The 21,918-nt window shown below is 39.3% G+C and overlaps 1 protein-coding gene across 14 annotated transcripts in view; it reads left to right on the top strand.

Moving 5' to 3' along the window:
• TNS3 (tensin 3) overlaps positions 1-21,918 on the top strand; it is a 224,072-nt gene that overhangs the window by 120,163 nt on the left and 81,991 nt on the right. For 13 of the 14 annotated variants that reach the window (XM_054193543.1, XM_054193532.1, XM_054193530.1 and 10 more), the window contains 7 exons: positions 877-960; positions 3,742-3,854; positions 4,916-4,976; positions 5,113-5,188; positions 7,303-7,432; positions 8,414-8,479; positions 10,924-11,028. In XM_054193543.1, coding sequence (XP_054049518.1) covers positions 877-960; positions 3,742-3,854; positions 4,916-4,976; positions 5,113-5,188; positions 7,303-7,432; positions 8,414-8,479; positions 10,924-11,028 — 635 coding nt within the window. The remainder of the gene's footprint in view (positions 1-876; positions 961-3,741; positions 3,855-4,915; positions 4,977-5,112; positions 5,189-7,302; positions 7,433-8,413; positions 8,480-10,923; positions 11,029-21,918) is intronic. The other variant, XM_054193529.1, reaches the window with a different exon arrangement.

The raw sequence follows: 21,918 nt of genomic DNA, 5'->3' as shown, positions 1-21,918 counted from the left end.
TAATTATCACTGTCAACTACATCTGTTAAAAGACACGCTGATTTTATCTGGTATAGATACAACAGAATCAGGAGAGCATGTTACCTGGCATATGTGATTAACAGCATTCCTACTGATTTTTGACACTTCTGTTTTCTATACCCTCTTACCTTCCTCCACACGGATGCAGAAGACCCACATAAGAGCCATTCTAGACAGAGAACACAAGGAAATGTATTTTTCTGAATATATTGCTCTGTAATTGTGCATTTGAAGAGTTTGTGTTTGTCTGATGCAAAACATTTATTTTTCAAACATCGACGCATTTATTTTAAACATTTCTAGCCTTGGTGGCTCAGGGCACAAGAAACAAAGACTGAATGAATTATTTGACTGCTTAAACAATCCTCTAGCACCTCATGTACTGTAGTACAGTTAGAGCCAGGCAGTGGTTTTCATCTACATGATGTTGTTGCTTTTTTTCTGAAAAGAGAATAAATTTGTATTTCACAGAGAACACTCCCCAGTGGCACTCTCGGGAAATTATGGCAAGTATCCTTCTTTTGCAGCCTGAGCTGCTTGGCTTTGCTGAAGTTTATTGCGTTATGACTTTAACATATTCATGCTGGAAATATGCAATCCAGTTAACTGAATAAGGGAGTAGGTGCATTGCCTCAGGAAGGAAACTGCCTTAAGGTGTGGAATGGGAAAGTGTCAGTGGAAAAAACATTCTTGTCTGACCTGTAAGTGCCAGAGGTGCTAGTAAGATGCTTCTTTCTTTTCTTTTTCTTTCCTTTCCCTTCCAAATATTTTGGTGTATTTCAAGCAGTAATCTGCTGAATTTCCGAGATAACCCCAAACTGGAATAACGTGGTATCTGTGTCTCTGTTTTGACAGTGCTGATCAGGCTCTAGACAGATTTGCTATGAAGAAATTCTTTGATGATAAAGTTTCAGCTTTAATGCAGCCATCCCAAAGAAGGTATTTAATTTGTTTCTAATTCATACCAATAAGAAACGTCATTGTTATCTTCTGCCTCCATCCCTTACTCTCTCCCCTGCTATGTGAAGGCTATTTCCACAAGATCCTCCAGTGATTCCTGAACTCTGAACACTTTATCTTGTATTAATATTCCTTGGTTGATGAGATACCTCCTTCAGTTCCTGCATGTAGCCCAAGATAGAGAAGACCTTTTGTACCACACTGTTATCTACATGTGTTCTAAATGCATTGCTTGTTAATAAAAAGAGATGTCACAATCTATTTCTTAATTCCTTAAAGATAATCATAAACTCATTTTTCTGTGGCATAAATTATGTGTATGGAATGTGTGTTGGTTGGTGTGCAATAAAGATCTTATAACCACTTGTTTGGAGTTGCTGCAGATTATGCATCTACTCCGTGTCCATGCTAGTAAATGTTTGTCAAAGCAGGCATTATTCATTCTCTCTGTCTGGATGTCTTACCTTTTCAGTCTGGCCGCATGAATAAGGTGGAGTGAGGACTCAAAGTAAGCACTTTGGAAAGTGAATAGTTCTGGGGTTTGCTCTTTACCTCATTTTGACGAGAGGTAATGAAGGATTCAGTACCAAAAGAGATTGATATCCATCAGACAAGTAATTGTGATATAGGTGAATCTTCTTTTAAAAACATAAAATATCAACTGCATTTGATTTAATAATTCTGTTTGGTTTTGGTCTTAATCAGCATGTATACAATAGTTTTTTTTGGAGTTGTTTTCAAGGATAAGGCTTTGCTAGTAATTGAAATAGAAAATTAAGTAGTAACAGTAACATAAGGCATTTGGTTTTGTTAATCTTTAAATAAGAAAAACTTTTCTCTTGCTTCTTGAACCCATTTGGTGACCTGCATAGCTCTCTTCCACTTGAAAAATAGTAATACAGCATTCCATTAGCCTTGAAATCAACTTTTCATAACCAGAAGTTTATTGGCCTCTTTGGGTTTTTTTTTTTTCCAGTTTTATGCCTGCGTATATGTGATTGCATTTTAATAATAAGGGTCCGAGAGTGGTGCCTACCATAGATGTTCTTAATCTTCCCATCAAGAATCCTTTTGCAGCAGGCCTATTTCCATAACAGCCAGGGACCGTCACCGCAGCCTTCGTGAATGGTGTGTCAGGGCAGTGTTTACAACCATATTGACGGAAAGCTTCAGTAGCTACTAACTTAGGTGATCTCTAGGCGAGCCCTATAGTTAGAGACAACGTTGGTGTAAATGGTGGTATCTAGCTGTCCTACCCTTTTCAAGGACGCTTGCTTATTTCTTCTGGGGGGGCAGTGGGAGGGAATTAACATGAAATTAACAGCTTTGCTTACTGGTACTGATAATTGTGTCCATTAAGTGCATCAGTCCTGAAAATACCACTTAGCTCTTCCCCACCGCTAGTTGGATGCTGTAACAGAGGCAGGAAAAGCAGCTTATAGATCAGATCTCCTATTCCGAATCCATTCGGACAGTACGTAAAGTGGATACTTATTCTCAGATAAGCACTTGAAGGTTTGCCTGAGTAAGAAGTGCAGAAACAGACCCTTCATATTTAAAAATTTCTCATAAACCTTTAGGATAAATCTTTGAACGTGCTTCTCAAAAATAAGCAAAATGCCTATAAGCCTACTAAATGCACTGCATTGAGAAACGTGTTCAAAAATTCAGTCAAATTTTGGGAATAATTAGAACCAGGTCATGGTAGAGAAAAAACATTCAAACTGAGAGGTCACTGACAAAATGTTGTACCACACTGGTTTTTTTTGTCATGTAGATGTGGCAATTTGTAAATTTGTGCTTTTCATGTACCAAATATTTTCAGAAAGAGTGAAGGAAAGCAAAAAGCTTTCAAAATAAAGTGGGCTTTGCTAGCTGTCTATAAGATGAAACTTATTTTAAACCACTACAACCCCCATTCTGGGGTAGTAAAGCTGTTGTTGGGCAGGGTATCTTTAGTTGTGGTGTTACCAGGAGCGTGCAGTAAGGGATTGGTTAATGTGATATGTGCATAAAGGGGGAAAAAGAGGTGATTTTCTTTTTTTCTGTACATTCCTGAGAGAAGTTAAATGAAGGTCATATAATGAGCATGGAAGAAAAGGGGACTCAAAGCCAGCAGAAAAATTAAAGGAGACAGACTTCCCTTGGTCCTTTAAGGAGATAAGAGGCATTTGTTTAACACGCACTGCACTGATGTTCACTTGCATAGACTTGCCAGGTATTAAATAGCAGAAATACGATGATGTTCAAGTTGCTATTGTAGTTTTCCTCTGTTTGGTGCTGAATGAGCTCACTTACCATTATGAAGATGCTATTTGTCTGCATTGGCCTTAACGCTAAGATTTCTGGCGAGGATGCTTCTTGCTCTTGTTTTAATGAGGTGCGTTTTTCTGTAAATGGAGTGGGACACGTGTCATGCTGCTGGGAAAATCAATTGGGACCTTCAGTTGCAACTAGAAATGTATACCAAAATGATTGACTTTGCTGCCTCTGCTAGTTACTTTCTTACTTAGAGTAGTGATAAAATAAATAAAATGAAGACATCAACAATAGTGATGTAATAGCTGTGGATTTAATAAAGTGGTAAATTAAAGTGTCTCTTCATGCTATTTTGGAAAGATTATTCTCTTGGAGTTATGTGTAATGTCACAATGCTATTCACTACCCACGGCTTAGAAATATTCATGTGTAAAGAATGTATGTCCCTGATATGGTTGCATTACTGGCTTTATTTAATTCAAATAAATTTTGTATTTTTAGATACGTGCAATTCTTAAGTGGCCTTTTATCTGGATCTGTGAAAATGAATGCAACTCCTCTTTTCCTGCACTATGTTATCCTTCATGGCATCCCGAGCTTCGATGCTGGGGGAGGTAAATTACCTAACTTTTCCTATCCAAATGTAGGCTGAAAGTCTCGTTTTATTTGGGAGCTTTCTAGAAAGCCTGCATGAATCTCAAAGTAGAGTTGATGCTCCTTGGTATCAGTCCAAATACTCCCAATAAAAGAACCAGAAGAGGAATATCCTAAGAGTAAAAAGTACAGCAGGGGAAATAAACTTCTTGTCCTTTGTTAAATGAAGAGTTGATGCTATTCATGTCTGCCTGGTTTCTGAACATTTGTGATCCTATTCCCTGCAAAAGAGCTGAGAACCTATAATCTATTTTCTGTTTTGCGATTGGATTTTCTGTGGAAAAGCCATTTGAATATGGTGTGCTTCTAAGGTGGCCTGCTATAATAAGTGGCTTTAAAATGAAAATGCTAAACCAAGATATTGTGCTAGAGCATAGTCAAGGAGTATAACTATTTTTATTGTCTGAGAGTTAAATAGCACGTCTTTTGAAATGTCATCAGCATGAATTTGCAGTGCTCCATTGTCATTGTTGTTTAGTCTGCTTTTATTTCTAAAATAACTATTTCAATAAAGACAACGTTTTTTTTTTTTTTGTAAGAAACATAAGGGACTTTCTAGTTTTGAAACAAAATTCTAGATCAAACACTTGTTTAATTTTGAAAACACTTTTTATTTTGTTTGGGTGTTGGTTTTGGTTTTCTGTTTTGTTTTGGCCATTCTCTTTCTTCCCTTAATAATTTTCTTTTTCTGCAGAAAAAGTGGGAAGGAAGGAAGACAGGCATCTAATAAGGAGCGAAATGTTCCCTCTTTCGTTCCTTGCTGTAATCCTTTAAAATCCGCTTCTCCGTAATTCAGAACTAGTCTGAAGATCAGGGAAAAGCAACTTTTTTCATAAAATATAATGAAATACTTTTCTGGGGGAAAATGAACCTGTCAAAGCCAATTTTGCTTTGGAGGACATTTTGACGGTCAGCATTGTGCCGCTTTGCTCAGTATGGATGTGCATGAGGCTTCCTAGTTGTAATATTCAGATAAAGGAAAATAATTACAAAACAGTCTTTTCTGTTGACTTCTTTTCAGCTTGCCGGCCTTTTCTGAAGTTATACCAGGCTATGCAACCAGTTTATACATCTGGAATATAGTAAGTCGTAAGCATTTTCCTGTAGGTTTGGATCCAGGTATTAATTCTCATAGTAGCAGAATTACATAGTCTTTTTTTTCCGTTGTTTTTGTTTCTTTAATGCATAAATTTTATTTTTCTTTTCTCTCCTGTAAAGTAGCCTAGGGCCAGAAAGTCAAAGCCGAATCTGTATTGCTTTAGACCCTGCCCAGCTTTTGAAGGGAGATATTATGGTAAGTTATTTGTGTGGAATGAAAATCCACTAAACTGTGCCATTTAGTTTACGGTCTCTGACCTGTTTTGCATTCTTGTAAAAAAATAAATTGAGCAAATGGTTGCGGACATACTACAAAATAGGTTAAGTTAATTTAGTCATCATCCTTGAGTCCTATAGGAATCAAAATGCCTATAGAACTCAAACTAGAAGGTTTTTAGGAGCCAAGACAATCGCTCTCAGCATTCCCATTTCATAGCATCACCAAGTACAGTAAGGCCTGTATCACTGTTTTCTTCATAAAAATTGCTTTGGGGAGTATTTGTAACTTGGCATTAAAATACCTTTATCCCATAACTTGGCAGGCAACATGCTCAATTGTAAAATTATATGCTGTAAAGAAAATACCTAACTAATTCTAAATTGTTTTGGGACTCAAAAAGATGCGATACCAAATAAAAGCTTTCTGATTCTATAAGCACATGGCAGTATTTTAAAAGGAATTTATGTGCACTACTATAGTGGGTGTAATTCACTGTGTGCAAAGCATAACTATGGTTGAATCCAGCACTATCATTTTAAAACTTTCTGCTTTCTCTCTTGCTTGTCATACACAGTTACGCACAGAGAAAGTAAAGATAGTTTCTGCGCCTTTCAGTGTGTTAAACTAAAAGGACAGAAGAACATGTGAAATGAATGGTGGGGGGAAGTACTGTCAGAAAGCATTCCTGGTCTATTGCTAGTATGAATGTTGTGTTGGACTAAAAGAAAATAGATCCCTTCAATAGGCAGGGATTCATACACTATGCTAATTTTAGTGGGTGTAAAACACTGTTTAAAATAAGCAAATACTTTTTTACCTGGTGCTACCACTATGCTGTATGGGATTCTCTTAAAAAACCAAACAAACAACTCTAAATCCTCACTTTCTGATAATGTAATGCTTACTCGCATAGAGGATCTCCCAGCCATTTTACAGGGTTAGGAATATGTGATTTGCATAGAGAATACCTGAAAAAACCCTTCTCTTGTACATGGGCTGAAATATTTCAGAAGTTATCTTATGTGCCATGTATATGGTCAACACTGATTAACTTCTGGAATTTAAGTTATCATGGTGTTACTGTAAAGAAGGGTAGAGAGCAACGGCTTATGTTAGATTTTTCAAATCCTCCAGTGAGAAGAATTTCATAACTATGCTTTAATCCCAGCTTTCAGAAGCATCCCCCTTAAGCCCCTCGTCTTTCTTGTGTTACTTCAGTTTGAACAACTGCTCTTCAGTTATTCAGTATTTTCTGTCTAGGGTGCTTTTTTCAGTCTGCCTTAAAAAAAAAAAAAAAGGTGATTTTTGTTGTTACTGGAATACATTAAAAAGACATCTGCTTTATCATAAAATCCTGATATCATCAGGATAATACTGTAAAATTTTCAGTCCTGTGACTAAGGTTACCAAAATTTTCATGTGTTCCTGTAAGAAGGCTGAGTGGCTCTGTATTACAGTTGGCTCAGAGAATTAGTGGGTAAATATCCATAGTTCTAGTCTAGGGAAGGTGTTAGAGAGTAAGTGTATTGTGTTCACCTTTAGATGTTGGAATTCATACTAGGTGTTATTTTTAGAGTTCCGTGTTTTTCTAGCCAAGGTGTCAGAACTACTACCAACTTCCCACAGTAACATAAAACAAGATCCTGTCATCACTAGAGTAGGTTTTTAAAAAGTCCTAAAATAGATGTAATCGGCTTGCTTCTAAAAACTCTGCATATTATTCAGTTATTTTGAAATGAGTGTGCTATAATTCAGTTTTACGTTAATTTGTGACAGTGAAGAAGTATGGATACAAGTCATCATTCCAACATTGTACTGACATGTGCCGTGATTTTTGAATTGTAATCTACTGATTAGTGACTGATAGTGATGAAAACAGTAATTATTATTTTTACATATCTAGAGCTATCTTGCCTTGGGCTTGTATAATTTGAAGCAATTGAATAATGCATACCCTGCTTGTTACAACATCGGAGGTGTCTGCAGTAAATTGCGCTGTGGCTGCTTTACTTAGCAACTAATGCATATGCACACAGTTGTTTAGATTTGTAAGAAATTACTTCCTGACATGTTTCTCTCTCTCTTTCTAGCTGAAGTGTTATCACAAAAAATACCGGTCAGCTACTCGTGATGTGATTTTTCGCCTTCAGTTTCACACTGGAGCTATTCAAGGACACAGCCTAGTGTTTGGCAAAGAGGATTTGGACAATGCCAGCAAAGGTACTTGCCTTCTGTGGTTGGTTAGCTGCATATGTGTGCGGGCGTGCATGTGTGTGCCTGTGCATGTGATCATCTCCAAGACCTGTTTTCAAAAGGATTCTTGGTTTTTTCATCCCTGTTTTTAGGGAAAGGGAAGCTGCTTTGTGTTAGTTAACTCATAGCATGTAACATAGGGAAACTCCTAATGAGGAGAAAAGCTCTTCAAGTGACTTATCAAAATAATTCAGATACTCCTACATAGTTCTTATTGCCTCCTCTCACATTTGTAAAAACAACAGACACGTGTGTAAAATGGTGACTCTGTTAGTTACCATTACAGAAAATAAGATGAACTAAGCTGATCCCTTTTTTGGCTGATGAAAACAGTCACAAAGTCTGATACTGTGTTTGTGACCTAGTCTGCTTGAGTATGGAGGTCTTTTAAGATGCTTCAGAATATCCAAAAATGGAGGTAAAGTTTTCAGACATATTCGAAAACGTGTTGTGCCAGTCTTCGTATTTTCCAAATTATTATTACTTCAGTTTTATTTTGTATGCGGGATTATAACTCCCTCACCCTATGCTACTGGCAAACTAAAATCAAATATTTTCCTGCAACGTAGGGCTACACAGAAGTGCTGTGGTGAAGTACTGCAGTTTAGCCAATATAGAGAACAATTTTAGTTTTCTCCTGGGTGTGTTTTTCTTTAAAACCAAAGCCAACCATGTCTGTCTAGAGAGGTTTGTGAACTGTACCTATATTCCACTTTTGACTGTTCTTGGAAGTAAACAAAACCCCAGCTGACACTTACGTGATCTTTTCTGGAGAACGTGTGGGGCAAAGAATGTGGCTTTTCAAGAAGCAAATCTCTAAACTGCAAGTGAGAAGGGGAGAGTGATGAGGGTACGTATATTAATAGCTATGGAGAATCCTGATTTCTGAGGGCCTTGGGACTGCTTTGCTGGGAGGTAGCTTGCTGAAATACTATCCTTTGTTTTCAGATGACCGTTTCCCTGATTATGGCAAAGTGGAGTTAGTGTTTTCAGGATCTCCAGAGAAAATTCAAGGTGAGTGCATCTGTGTAAAACATGCATGGTTTAGGTAGCTTGGCTCAGCATAAGTGACAGCAGTGGCCTGTCCCATAACCTTTTTTGGATGTTGTCATAACTGATAATATTTGCAGTGGTGAAGTTTGGACTGTCTTCAGTTTAGCATAAAGAGGTACAGCTGTAGTTTAGTTGGAAATGCTTCTGCTCTGAAGTTGGCTTGTAGGATATATCCTGTATGCCTCCAGAATTCTATTGTAATATGTCTAAGGTCGTAGATAATTATGATCTGCAATAAGAACTTAAGATCATGCTTTATATTGCAGTTTAATTGTGTTAACGGATGCGTTCTTCCTCATTTTATGGTGTCCCGAAAAGTATGGATTTTGCCTAAGACTGAATGAAACCCAAATATTCTTAACTGTCTGCCTCTACATATTCACGCTCAGTGTCCTGTGAATTGCATGTTTTCCTTTTTTCCTTTTTTTTTTTTTTCCCCACCAGTTTGATCACTTAGAAACTTGTAGTAGCAGCCAGTAAGAAGCTGGATTCTATCCAGATGAACACAAAGATCTCACTTAGCTTGTTGGAAAGCCATATAAGAAAAACAGTTTTATAAATAAATGTTTCCAGCTTGTTCTAAAAATTTCTGGATAGTAAATGCTTGAAGAGGGGCCAGTTGACATGTCTGAAAAAGGATGAAAATTTTTTCAAGTCTCCTTGCCTTAGATGGCAAATCAGAGGTGTGTTTTTTACCAGGCTCCAAGTTGTTGGAAAGTAAGGTTCTAAGTAATTGGAAATTTGTATTCAATTGCTATCGAAGGGATTAACTGGCTAGGAAGAAGAGTTCACCTTGAAACATTTATTTACAATTTCTGGAAAATTACTTTTCCACATCTGAAAATCTTATAGAATCATAGAATAACTGCAGGGTATCTCTAGTCCATTCTCCTGCTGAAAGTAGGGTCCTCTGTGAGATCGGACCGGGTTGCCCAGAGCTTTGTCCAATCAAATCTTGAAAACCTCCAAGGATGGAGACCTCAATGGGCAGACTGTTCCAATGTCCGACTGTTCTCACAGTGGATTTATTTTCTCTTATGTTGACTCTAAACTTCTCTAGATTCAATTTATGCCAGTTCCGTGTAGTCCTTCCACCTTGCTCCCACCTGTCTCTGTCTCCTCCGCAGCCTTTGGGGGGCTGCTGTCAGGTAGCCCTCAGGACCATCTCATCTCTGGACTGAAGAAGCCCTGGTCCCTCAGCCTTTCCTCACAGGGCAAGTCCTTCAGTCCTGACCACCCTGGTTGCTCTCCCCTGAACTTGCTTCACTGTATTTATATCTCTCTTGTATTGTGTACCTTGAAACTGGACACAGTATTCTAAAAAATAACTGACTGTGATACAGTTTTTAAGAAAGAATGCGCTTGCCAAGAAGATGAGACACCTAAATATTGAAGTAACAAACTTCATAAATCTGCCTTGTGACAAATGTCATCACAGAAACTCTCTACAGATGGCTTTTTTTCTGCCTGCATATAAAGGTACAAGACCATAGCATTCTTGTCCTTCTAATTTTAACTACCCTTGTTTTGAAAGCCACAGCATGCGCGTAACACTCTGCTGCTTTAGAACAATCTACAATAGGGCTTGCTTCTCCAGACATAGCCAAAAAGTTGATAACTGAGGATTTCTTTGTTCCCTAATCTAGATAGAGGAGCAAAGGCAGAAAGCCGATTTGATTTGTATTGGTGTCAAAGCCAAGTCCAAGGTCATGACTTCTTGATGTCTGTGCTATGCTTTTGAATCACTGGACCACACCTAAATTCCTCATGGTATACATTTAAAAGCTGAATATTATCTTATGCCTTGTTAAGGGCACAAAAACGTGGGTTACTGCTGAAAATTCCAGGTATGTTTGGCAGAGCCTACTTAGGTGCAGCAAAACACATTTAAGGCAAGCCACCCAATCTCAGGTTCTGCCAGGAGGCTGGAGAATGGATGAAACAGTATAGTTGGCGCCTTGGGGGAACTGGGAGGGACACAGAGTGGCAGTTTTCAACTCTCTCTATTCATATTTAGTGATAAGTTGCTGTGGTATCAGAATGATAATCTGTAACAGAGTTGTATGTTATCATTCCTTTAGTACCAGCTCATTACAGGTGCTTGTGGTTTTATTCTGATCCAAGTTATCACAGGGGCTGATCAAAGTTATCACAGCTATATCATTATCAAGAAGCTCGAGATAAAATTCTCTGCTTGTATCTTCTGTAATGAAACATAAATTAAGGGTTTTCTTAGCTGGTTTATATAACCTTTCTTCCCTTATTGCTGCTTCTTATGTTTCACAATATGGTACTGCAGTTTAGGGAGCAAACTTGTGTCAGAAGGCCACATGCATATGTGCTTGTATATCACTACAAACATGGCTGTGATAATTTTTGGTCTCAAACAGATTTTTATTTTTCAGGATATGAAGACCTTCAGAATGACTATGGAGTGATAGTTGATTACAATACCTCAGACCCACTAATACGCTGGGATTCCTACGAAAATATGAGCCCTGATGGGGAAGGTGAGTAATTCAGTCACGTGAGACCAAGGCAAAACCTTTTGCAACTGTGCCAGAGCTTTTGAAAGGGAGGAAGGAAAGCTCATTTGCTGGAACCTAATGCCACTTCACTGATGGTATTAAGTAGCTATTTATCCTTCCTTATTTAGCTTCAGTGGTTGTTGTGGAAAGAAAGCTGTAGTAGTTGTTCAAGAGAAATTTTGCTGATGCACTGAATTGGACTGAGACACACCTGATTGATACGAGTTACTTTATTATTTGTAAATTTGCCTAATTTTTTTTTTCTTCTAAAGCTTCTAGCTGGAATCCCAATATAGAATTTTAAGAACAATGAAATGATGTGGTGAGTTTGCAGCCTTCAGTACTTAGTATGTTATCTGGAGTGTTGCAGGAGGTACACTAGGCTGTAAAGTTATGCATAAACAAACAGCAAAGGTTGTGCATATTTGCATATTTCCCCTCATAAATTCACCTGTTTCCGAATTGCCCTTTTATTTCTCAGATTTTTCTTCTGTAATCTGCTGATACATGCAGAGGATGAAAGCCTCCAGTAGCGACCTCCAGATCGTGACTCCAGTGTGGGTGCTTTCCTGGTGTTTTGCTTGAGTAAATGTTGTGCTTTTAGTGGATATAGTTTTCCTGTAAGGACTCTGGATGTCACACCTGTCCCTCCACACCTCAGTGCGCATGCAAGCCTGACATTGTTGCAAGTAAAAACGTGAGAGAAGGTATTGAATGGATGCCAAAGGTCTTGTTTTTACAACTCTCCTGTTACGAAATGAGAGCGAGATAGAGCTAGGATAGTTAATTAGCTGCTCTCTAGGCTCTGTTTCTGTTGATTTTTTACAACCTGAACTCAGCATTGACCATCTAATGACTACATCAGTGAGGGTCTTAGGGGCAGAGGCGTACTGGGAACTTGACTTCTTTCCACTGCATCACTCCTGTACAGGAGTACTTCCTCATCTACAGCAGACCCCGATCTGCCCAAAACTAGGGGAAAACAGAGGCTAGGAAGAGAACAATCATTTGGCACTGTTATGTGGGGCAGATAGAGTGCTCCATAGGGATTCATCAGAAGTTTTATAGTTGAATAAGACTCTGCAGTGTCTTTTAGGAGAGTGACATCAGAGAGACTGAATCTTGACTAAAAAAAGATGTCTCAATTTCTACTCAATTCAGGTTCCATATCATTTGCTTTTTTCTCTGCATCCTTTTCCCCCCCCTTTGTATATACGTAGCTCTCAGCAAGCAATGCATTGATGTCAAATATCTTTTAATTGCTAAGATTGATTGGATAGATGGATTTGACCTTCCTATCCTCGTGCCTTGCATTGTAGGTAACTACAGCAGTACAGGAAATTGAAAACAGAGATAAATGTGTAGTCAGCACACCGTTGGAAGATACAGAACTGTATGCTGCTCATGTCTTGTAGAAGACTTTATCATAGACCATTCACAAGTACAAGCACAAGCTTGTTTTCCTGATGTTCAGAAGTTGTATGTGCCACTTAATAGGCTTTTATGTGTAATTCGTGTGCATGATGTATGAATTACCTGAGATACAACATAAGTATGATGTGTTAGCATCGATATTGAGAAGTTTATTGTGCATCTGCAGAGAAGTCACTAGAGTTGAAGCTAGAGAATATACCATGAGAACATGAGATGTGTCCAGATACTTCCGCCCCCAAGCAAGCATTTAGGAGGCAGGGTGTTATCCTGCGATGCTCAACAACAGAATTGCAGGCAGAGCATTTGTCTCTTCATAGGTTGGGCAAAAGATTAGGAGGGGCTGAAGCACATACGCAGGGGACAGCTAGATTTTTTTCTTAAGGGTGAGATTTGTACTCAGCACAAAGGTAAGCTTAGTCTGCTGCTGGAGGTGAACGTAGTTTGCTTAGTTCTTCTTTTACGTAGGATATATAAACACCAGGACAGACTTTTCTTATGGTTAGTTATAACGATTAAATATTGTGCTTTTGCATTAAAAAGATGTACTGATCCTAGTTTTCAGCACAGATGAGAGACCACTAAGAGGAGGTGTTCATTTCACATCCAGAAAGTGAGCAAAGTCAAAAACCTTAGTGTCTGAAGCCCTTAGCTACAATCCTGAGGCAGAGAGTGAATCTTCTCTGTACCTCAAAAAAGATGTGGTTCATTTGAAAATCTGCATAACAGTGGTGGTATGTTTAAGATTCAGGGAAGTCACATATAGATTGCCTGTTTCAGATCTGCTCCGTGTTAAGTTAAACTCCTAGCCTTATGTAGGAACTGGTCTTCAGGCTTTTACTTGTACCTGGTTTCCCACAGGAATTTAAATAGGAATAACATGAGATAGGAGTGTGACAGATGATTTCCGTATTACAGTTATACACCTTTTCGTTAATTTCAAAAATGTGTGCCTGTGAAATTCCAGATCAAGGTGGCCAGGAAGAGCAGCAGAGCTTTGTGAAATGAACAGGGTTTGCTTTGTAGGTATATGTGTGTCTGGAATTGCTATTTCCGAGCGGATATGTTAAAATGGAGAATGAGAAGTGAACAAGAAAGCAGTATGTCTCTTTTGAAATCCTATACCTATTTGGCCTTGTTACCAAAAGAACAATTGATTAAAGGACAAGGTAAAAGAAGAATGTACCCAAAGTGTCTTGGTTTGTGGGCATGATACAGTATGGCAGACAGAAACAATTGTCTTTTAAATGATCTTGAACCCTTTTATGGTAATAAGGTTGTGTATATTTGTCTTGAATATAGCCAGGCTTTGGGCAGTTTACTCTCTGGATTTAGTTCCTTGTCCCTCATTCTTAATAGTATAGGAATTTTGACAATTAGACAGCAATAAATGGTTTGGATTTCTTTTCATAAATACTGTTTCTCTTCAGATCCCTTGGGAAGTGTCTCTTGTATTAATGGTCCTCCATAATAGACTGAAGATTTTATTAAGTTTCTTGAGCAGTATGTTAGCACGAGAGACTTCTGTTAAGCTGATTTAAAAGTATGCAGTCAAACTTAGGATTTGGAACCACAAGAATCAGGTGGTCTTCCTGCTGCCATGTAGAAGTCTGAGATAATTGCCATTGGCATTCTTGTGGTTTTAAAGTCATGGTACTCATGAAGTCTTGCGTGTGTTTTGTTGGCAGGAAGGAACAGAAATGACTTTTGATCTTGCTGACTGCCTTTTTTTTTTTTTTCCTTTGCCTTAAGGCATTGCTTAGCATACAATAGATGTGTATGGATTTACAGAAGTTGCTCATTTGCTGCAAAATAGCAAGTTGACCACAAAGATATACCACCTGTAGCCACAAATGAATAGTATCTTCTGTTATGTCAAGAGATTTAAATGTGTCCTAATATCGCTTGATAATCATGTTTTTCATTTTATAATTTGGATGTTGTAGCTCACATACTTCCAGCCACACTTCAGTGTTTCTCTTCCTTTTGATTGCTAAGGTCATATGTGACTCTTTTATATTTAGACTGATTTGGGGATTGGGATTGTTCATGATAATATTTTGGGAGTAGTTTGAAGTGAAGTGGTGGACTAAACTCGGGGGCTTAGGAGCTATTGTTATCATTAAAAACTAGAAAAAAGCAATTACTGCTTGTAATTATGGCATTTGGGGCAGGGAGAGGGGGAGTAGTGATAAATGAAGATGAAGTATTTTCTATGGGAACAGAAAGTTGAAAGAAACAAGTAATCCCTTATTCCTTCCCCCTCCCTGAAAAACCTTTCGTATGCTTTGCACTTACTAATATTTCTCTTGCTCTCTTAAATACCAAATGACAAGTAGTTTTGAAAAAAGCTCTCCCTCCGACCAGAGGGAAGAGGTAAATGGAAAGGATTTGACTTGTCTTTTGTTGAGTGGGTTTTTTTGTGGTGTGGGTTTTTTTGTTTTTTTAGTTCTCAATGGTGATTTTCGTGATTATTACTTGTCATAGTAAGAAATACTGAAGAGATACTTGCTGAAAATGCAAGTCTCCTTTTGGATAGGAACCATCAGTTAACCCACTGGTGGATCCTGGTACAAGGCTGGGCTCTGAGGTGTTCTGAAAATAAAATCAGAGATATTAAAAATAAATATCAAATGCATTGCCAAAGAGCAGAAAATCATTTTGATAGAGAAGATGAATAATTGGAAGAAAAGATGACTGTTGTTGTTCCTTTTACACTGCTTTATCTCAGGTTTATTCTAAGTATCCTGATAGCACACTAAGATTATTCTAGAGAGAGAATGACTCTACCATGAAGGAACAACTCTGTCTTAAGATGGTCACTGTTTGATGTGTGTGACTGGGATGCTATACTGCCATTTGTGTGTGCGGCATTCAGTTAGTCAAGATACAGGATTTTATTTTGGTTTGGTTTGTTTGTTGGTTTTTTGGGTTTTTTTTCATAAAGAAAACTGGTAAGCATCAACAGTTATATTTGGCCAGAACAATATTTGATTTAGTTTCACCAAATTCAATGGATTGGGAACAGAAATGCACCTGGTTCTTGTTCGGTGTTCCATTTTACAACATTTCACTTATTTTAACAACCAGGAAATCCTTCTGTACTCTCTTGTCTGCCAGCTGTACAATCTGTGGAAAGAAGAGAACATTCGCACATGTTAGAAATTGTGTAAAATTGACAAGAGAAAGACTTTCAGCCAGTCTTTACAAGGCAGGAACTTCAGTATCCTTCTCAACAGAACCTCGCTGTTTCTTAGCAAAGTGGGTTTGCTTGCTTAACAGTGTTTGATAATTAAAGAAGAAACAACCTTGGAAACAAATGGATGTTTCTAATTCAAGCCAAATAGGGTATGGCTGAGTGAATCCAAATTCCTACATCTTGAGAGTGTTGCTTTACAGATTTTTCTAGCCTTTTGTAACTGTAATCAACACCAATTAGTCAAAAATTGCTAAATATTTATAAACTGGTTTGTCCTTCTCTTTTTCTTTTTATAAAGGAAAGTATCTGAGAAGTGTCTCCAGGCAGGCAGTAACCAACATTCTGGTATGCACCCGTGTCATATGATTAGATGGGATGTTTAACTTTTATTGAAATTTTTTCTCCTCTTCAACCCAAAGTAAATAGCTATTCAATAGAGAGGTGCCCTCTCATGTAGTTAAACACTTGTTTTCCAAGAAGGCCCCTACAGTATTGCAAAACTCAAGGGCTGAGGCAAAATTGCTTGGCCTTGGTACCTCAACAGGAATACAGATGCCTACCAAAGAAAACAGCAGATTTGATACCATTTCAGGTGAGTGAAACTGAAAGATATATTGATAGTGAATAAATGGTAATTCCAGCTTTTAGTCACCAGCTGGGTACAGTATTCTTTCAGACAAAGAGAGATTTGTTAGAAGGTAGGGATGAAAAGGTGTCCTGCAACCATTTCCCCTCTTTCTATTTGACAGTGAAAATAGAAACATAGAATCATAGAATCCATAGAATGGTTTGGGTTGGAAGGGACCTTAGAGATCATCTAGTTCCAACCCCCCTGCCATTGGCAGGGACACTTCCTACTAGACTATATTGCTCAAAGCCTCATCCAGCCTGGCCTTGAACACCTTCAGGGATGGGGCATCCACAGCTTCTCTGGGCAACCTGTTCCAGTGTCTCACCAGCCTCACAGTAAAGAATTTCTTCCTGATATCCAGTCTAAATCTACCCTCTTTCAGTTTGAAACCGTTATCCCGCGTCCTATCATTGCACTCCCTGATCAAGAGTCCCTCCCCATCCTTCCTGTAGGCCCCCTTTAGGTACTGGAAGGCAGCTATAAGGTCTCCCTGGAGCCTTCTCTTCTCCAGGCTGAACAACCCCAACTCTCTCAGCCTGTCCTCATAGCAGAGGTGCTCCAGCCCTCGGATCATCTTTGTGGCCCTCCGCTGGACCCGTTCCAACAGGTCCATGTCCTTCTTGTGCTGAGGACTCCACCGCTGGATGCAGTACTCCAGGTGGGGTCTCAGGAGAGGAGAGGAGGGGCAGAATCACCTCCCTTGACCTGCTGACCGTGCTTCTTTTGATGCAGCCCAGGATGTGGTTGGCTTTCTGGGCTGCAAGTGCACATTGCCTGCTCATGTTGAGCTTCTCGTCTGTCAGCACACCCAAGTCCTTCTCCTCAGGGCTGCTCTCAAGCCATTCTCTGCCCAATCTGTATTTGTGTCTGGGATTGCCGTGACCCAGGTGCAGGACCTTGCACCTGGCCTGGTTGAGCTTCATGAGGTTTGCACAGGCCCACCTCTCAAGCCTGTCAAGGTCCCTCTGCATGGCATCCCTTCCCTCCAGCGTGTCGACCGTGCCACACAGCTTGCTGTCATCAACAAACTTGCTGAGGGTGCACTCAATCCCGTTGTCCACGTCACCAACAAAGATGTTAAACAGCACTGGTCCCAGTAATGACCCCTGAGGAACGTTACTCATCACCGGTTTCCATGTGGACATTGAGCCATTGACTGCAACCCTCTGAGTGTGGCCGTCTAACCAGTTCTTTATCCACCGAGTGGTCCATCCATCAAATCTATGCTTTTCCAATTTAGAGACCAGGATGTCATGTGGGACAGTGTCAAATGCTTTGCATAAGTCCAGGTAGATGACGTCGGTTGTTCTCCCCTTGTCTACCAGTGCTGTGGCAACATCATAGAAGGCCACCAAATTTGTCAGGAATGATTTGCCTTTAGTGAAGCCATGTTGGCTGTCACCAATCGCCTCCTTGTTTTCCATGTGCCTTAGCAGAGATTCCAGGAGGATCTGCTCCATGATCTTGCCAGGCACAGAGGTGAGACTGACCAGTCTGTAGTTCCCTGGGTCCTCCTTTTTTCCCTTTTTGAAAATGGGGGTTATGTTTCCCCTTTTCCAATCAGCGTGAGCTTCACCAGACTGACACAACTTTTCAAATATAATGGAAAGCGGCTTGGTGACTTCATCTGCCAGCTCCCTCAGGACCCATGGATGGCTTTCATCCGGTCCCATGGGCTTGTGTACCTTCAGGTTCCTTAGATGGTCCCGAACCTGATCTGCTCCTACAGTGGGTGGTTCTTCATTCTCATAGACCCTGCCTTTGCCTTCTGCAACTTGGGCTGTGTGGTTGGAGCCCTTGCTGGTGAAGAACGAGTGGAAAAAGTCATTCAGCACCTCAGCCTTCTGCATATCCTGGGTGACCAGGTCTCCTGTCTCCCTCCTGAGAGGGCCCTCATCTTCCCTAATCTTGCCTTTATCTCTGATGTACTTCTATAGAAAATAGAAAAAATTACCTTATAAAATGCTGCCAGCTTGAAGCCGTATCTGAAATGCTTTGGAGTGTCTGCCTTTTAATTAATGTTCTGTGAGGAAACTTGTGTCTTCTATTTGTTCAAGTTTTGTATGTTAATTTTTTGAATATATATAATTTAAATCTGGTTACTCTTCTTAATCATGAGGCTCGCAATGAGTTGGAGATAAATTGATATAAAATGTTTTCTTGTCTATGTCAGTAATATTGAATGCGAACAGAGGTTTACAAGGTTTCATTTCTACTTGTGCAGCAATAGGTAATTGTCTCTCCTCCTTTAATACAGCATTGATTGTAACAGTCCTGTGGCTTAAATATTTTTTTAAACTCAATATGTTAGGGTCTAAATGTAAGTTCACGCAGGTGTTTTCAAGACTGTGCTTGATTAGCTAAGATTGCTCTGGGCTGTAATACCTTATTTTCATGTTTTGGGGTTTGGGGGGGTTTGTTAACCAAGAAAACCCTCAGTATTAGAGTATTTTGGATAGGTCAGTTAGGAGATGACAGTTAAGTTGCACTCAGGGGCCAGACTTTCAAAGCATTTACTGATTCAAAGTGACTTTTTTTGGCTCATTTTTAAAGAGTATCTCTTAAGATACACTGAACACCTTTTTGAAAGTCTTGAGTGTTTACTTAGTGCTAAGCTGAACTCCAGAACTTGGCCTGTCAAGTTCTATTGAAAAATATTTTTTTCCTTTTACCCAAACGTGTGAACATGCCAATAAGGCAGTATCTGAAGTGAGGAATTATATGCATTTTACTTAGTGCACTGGGACGTTGATTTTGCTAGGTACTATGTGTCAGTTCTGCTGAGTTTAAATTTATCTCAAATGAAACTAGAAAACCCCTCGAAATGCTAAGTGCCAGACAGGGACTGTTACACTTGAGATAAATATTGAAAGTCTTATGTTTGAAACCAAAGCCAGATTAGAAGTAGGGTTGCCTAGGCATTTAACCTAGGCCCCTGCTTTTTTCCATTAGCCTCCTGCCTCTGACTGCCTGTACTTCTTTCTCTTTCCTATGAATTCCTTTGCCCTTAATTTGTTAGCTCCTACTTACATATTCTCCTGTAGCTTCTCTGCCTTTCATCTGTGAAGGTTGTTTTGGCACACTTGCATCCTCACCCCTGGTATCAATGTCTTTAACAGCGCACAGGTTTATTTAACAGGTTGCGCATTCAAATACTTTCAAAGCTACTGCAGAACCAATTAATTTGCTTTGAAAAAAAAAAAATGCATTTTTTAATGTCCTCCAACTGATTGTGTACTGTCTCAGTAATAGGCAGTGGTGTTATCCCAAGGATGTTAGTCACTAGCCCTTTGCCAAAGGCTTTCATAACACTTTTAGACCCAAAGACCACGGGGTGAAATTTGAGTGGTTTAACAGACGCTTATGGTACGTTCAGATGTCTTTTGCAGTTACATTTTTATAAGACTGTGCAAAAGACCTCTCTCTTCAGCACAGGAGGATTCAGACAGTAGAATCTCAGAGGAAGGTAACATGTGACTGGCTAGCGTTATCTCTTCTCCTTCCTGTATTCTTTACATATTGCCCAAAGGCCATTATCTTGGGGCCATGTAATGCTGCTTTTTCAAGCAAGTCTGTCTTCACCCAGCTTATTTGGGTTCCTGAGCAGGCTTGCATTTACCTTTTAGCATGTGCCTGTTTCGTAGTCATGTCAACTATGGTCTGTGGCTGTTAATATTGTTAATTTAAACACTGATGTCCAAATCAGTATCTCCTTCCATGTACAGATACCACAGGAGAAGCCTCTTCACCCAATCTTACAATCTGCTTAATGGCCCAGGCTGAATAGAGAGTCCTGAAAGGCAAACCTCTGCCACAGGTGTGTGTTCCTTCCCTGCACCTGCTTCCTGAACAACTCTTCTCTCTTGTGAAGGCAATAAGGCATCACAGCTGTTTAGCTTCATTAGACAAGGAAACCTTCATGATGGTGTAGGTATTGGATATCTTTTTTTTTTTTCCTGTAACACCTTACTTGCTTGGGAGTAAAATTAGCATGGCAGCATCAGAGATTGAAAGTGTAACTAGGAAAAACAAACTAAAATGCCTTAGTACAAATTAGGTGCTTGTTTGTTTGTTCTGTGACTTTCCTAAGACGAGAAAGGAGCAATTAAGTCCCCTCTCTGTGCCTGCACCCAAGCACGCATACACCAGATTTACCTTGTGCATCTTGCTTTCTGTATGAGTGTTCGGTCCAGTAACCAATGAAAATGTGAATAGAGGGCATCATCACTCATGATGCCATTTGCACATGACGTAAGAGGTCATGCTGTCTCTGGAATGAATGCACGTGCATGAATGAACTCGTGATTCATTATACCAAATTCATGATAATCCCTAAACATCAATCTCTGGGAAGACCTACAAAACAAAAGACAGACTTCAGCATGAAAGGCGTTGGAGTTTCTTGGGTATTTTAGGCCATCATGAAGCAATAGCCGTCCTTTTTCTGGTAAATCCTGAAAGTAATCAGATTGTTCTGAGGGACTATTCCTGGGTTTTGATATAATTACTACCCATTTTGCTGGTCCTTTAACATCACACACCTTGTCTTTTTTGGCTAGGTTCATTTTCAATGACACTGTCCTTGCAATCCTGCTTCAGGTTTTCAGCTAGCCACTACACCACTCCCTTCATAAGAAGACTAATGATTTTGTGGTGCAGTGTTCACCCTTTTCTCCCCATCAGCAAGCATGTTTTGTTGATTAAAAAGGCCTGATGAGTTTCTGCTTACAGCTTGTGCAAAATGTTTTGTTATGGAGGTGCTTTGGTCAGGAACGCTTGGTTCTATGATAAGCGTTGGTTTTTGAAGGAGGGCTCTTCCAGCAAATTGGGCATGCATTGCTTTTGGTATTATCCTTGAACTGTCTGTTTTGTTTTGAGTCTAGCATGCTGGTTAATGAAACATATGTGTTGGTTTCTGCCATTGAATACATACAGCAGGTACTGAAGAACTGAGGACTCTTCCTGGAAAGGTTTCTGCAGCAAGCATCTTCTGCAAACAACAGTTCTCTTTAGTGAACCATAGAAAGATATAGAGAGAATTTTTTTTACCCCTTGCATGTGTTTCCAAAGTGGGGTTAATGCTTGCACAACCACTTCATGTATGTGCTGGTGTGTTGGTTTTTTTTCTCAACTTTGGAGAAGAGCAGAATGAAGGACTAGCCCTCCTGAGTCTCACAATATTTGATTTCAGTGTCTCATTTTTAAGAGCTACCTGTTATGTTCAATAGTCTCTACAGAATGAAGTATGTCACTCTGTATGTGTCATTTTAGCACTATAAACCATAGGCACTTCTGCTAGTAAAATGTGGTTAAATAAATTCCTCCAAAACATGAGAAAATAGATTTTTTTTTTTTTAAGTGACCAACAGCAGAATTTTGTCTGTATCAATAACAGTAGCAGCTTTTAGTGCAGTCAGCTGTTTGCTAGTTCTTCAGCAGTACCTGGTAGTTGTAAGTGAAGCTTTGCTAAAGATAGTACACTTGTTATTCATGGTTTGATCCCAGAAAGCTGTCCTGGGAATCTCTACCCCTGTCCCAGCAGTTTCACTTGTTAAATGATTATCTGGAATCTCTTCTATTTAAGACTTAAGTTCTTTGCAAAGATTTCAAT

This window comes from Rissa tridactyla, chromosome 2, assembly GCF_028500815.1.
Source record: "Rissa tridactyla isolate bRisTri1 chromosome 2, bRisTri1.patW.cur.20221130, whole genome shotgun sequence".
Taxonomy (NCBI): Eukaryota; Metazoa; Chordata; class Aves; order Charadriiformes; family Laridae; genus Rissa; species Rissa tridactyla.
This window is presented reverse-complemented; position numbering and strand designations above follow the sequence as displayed.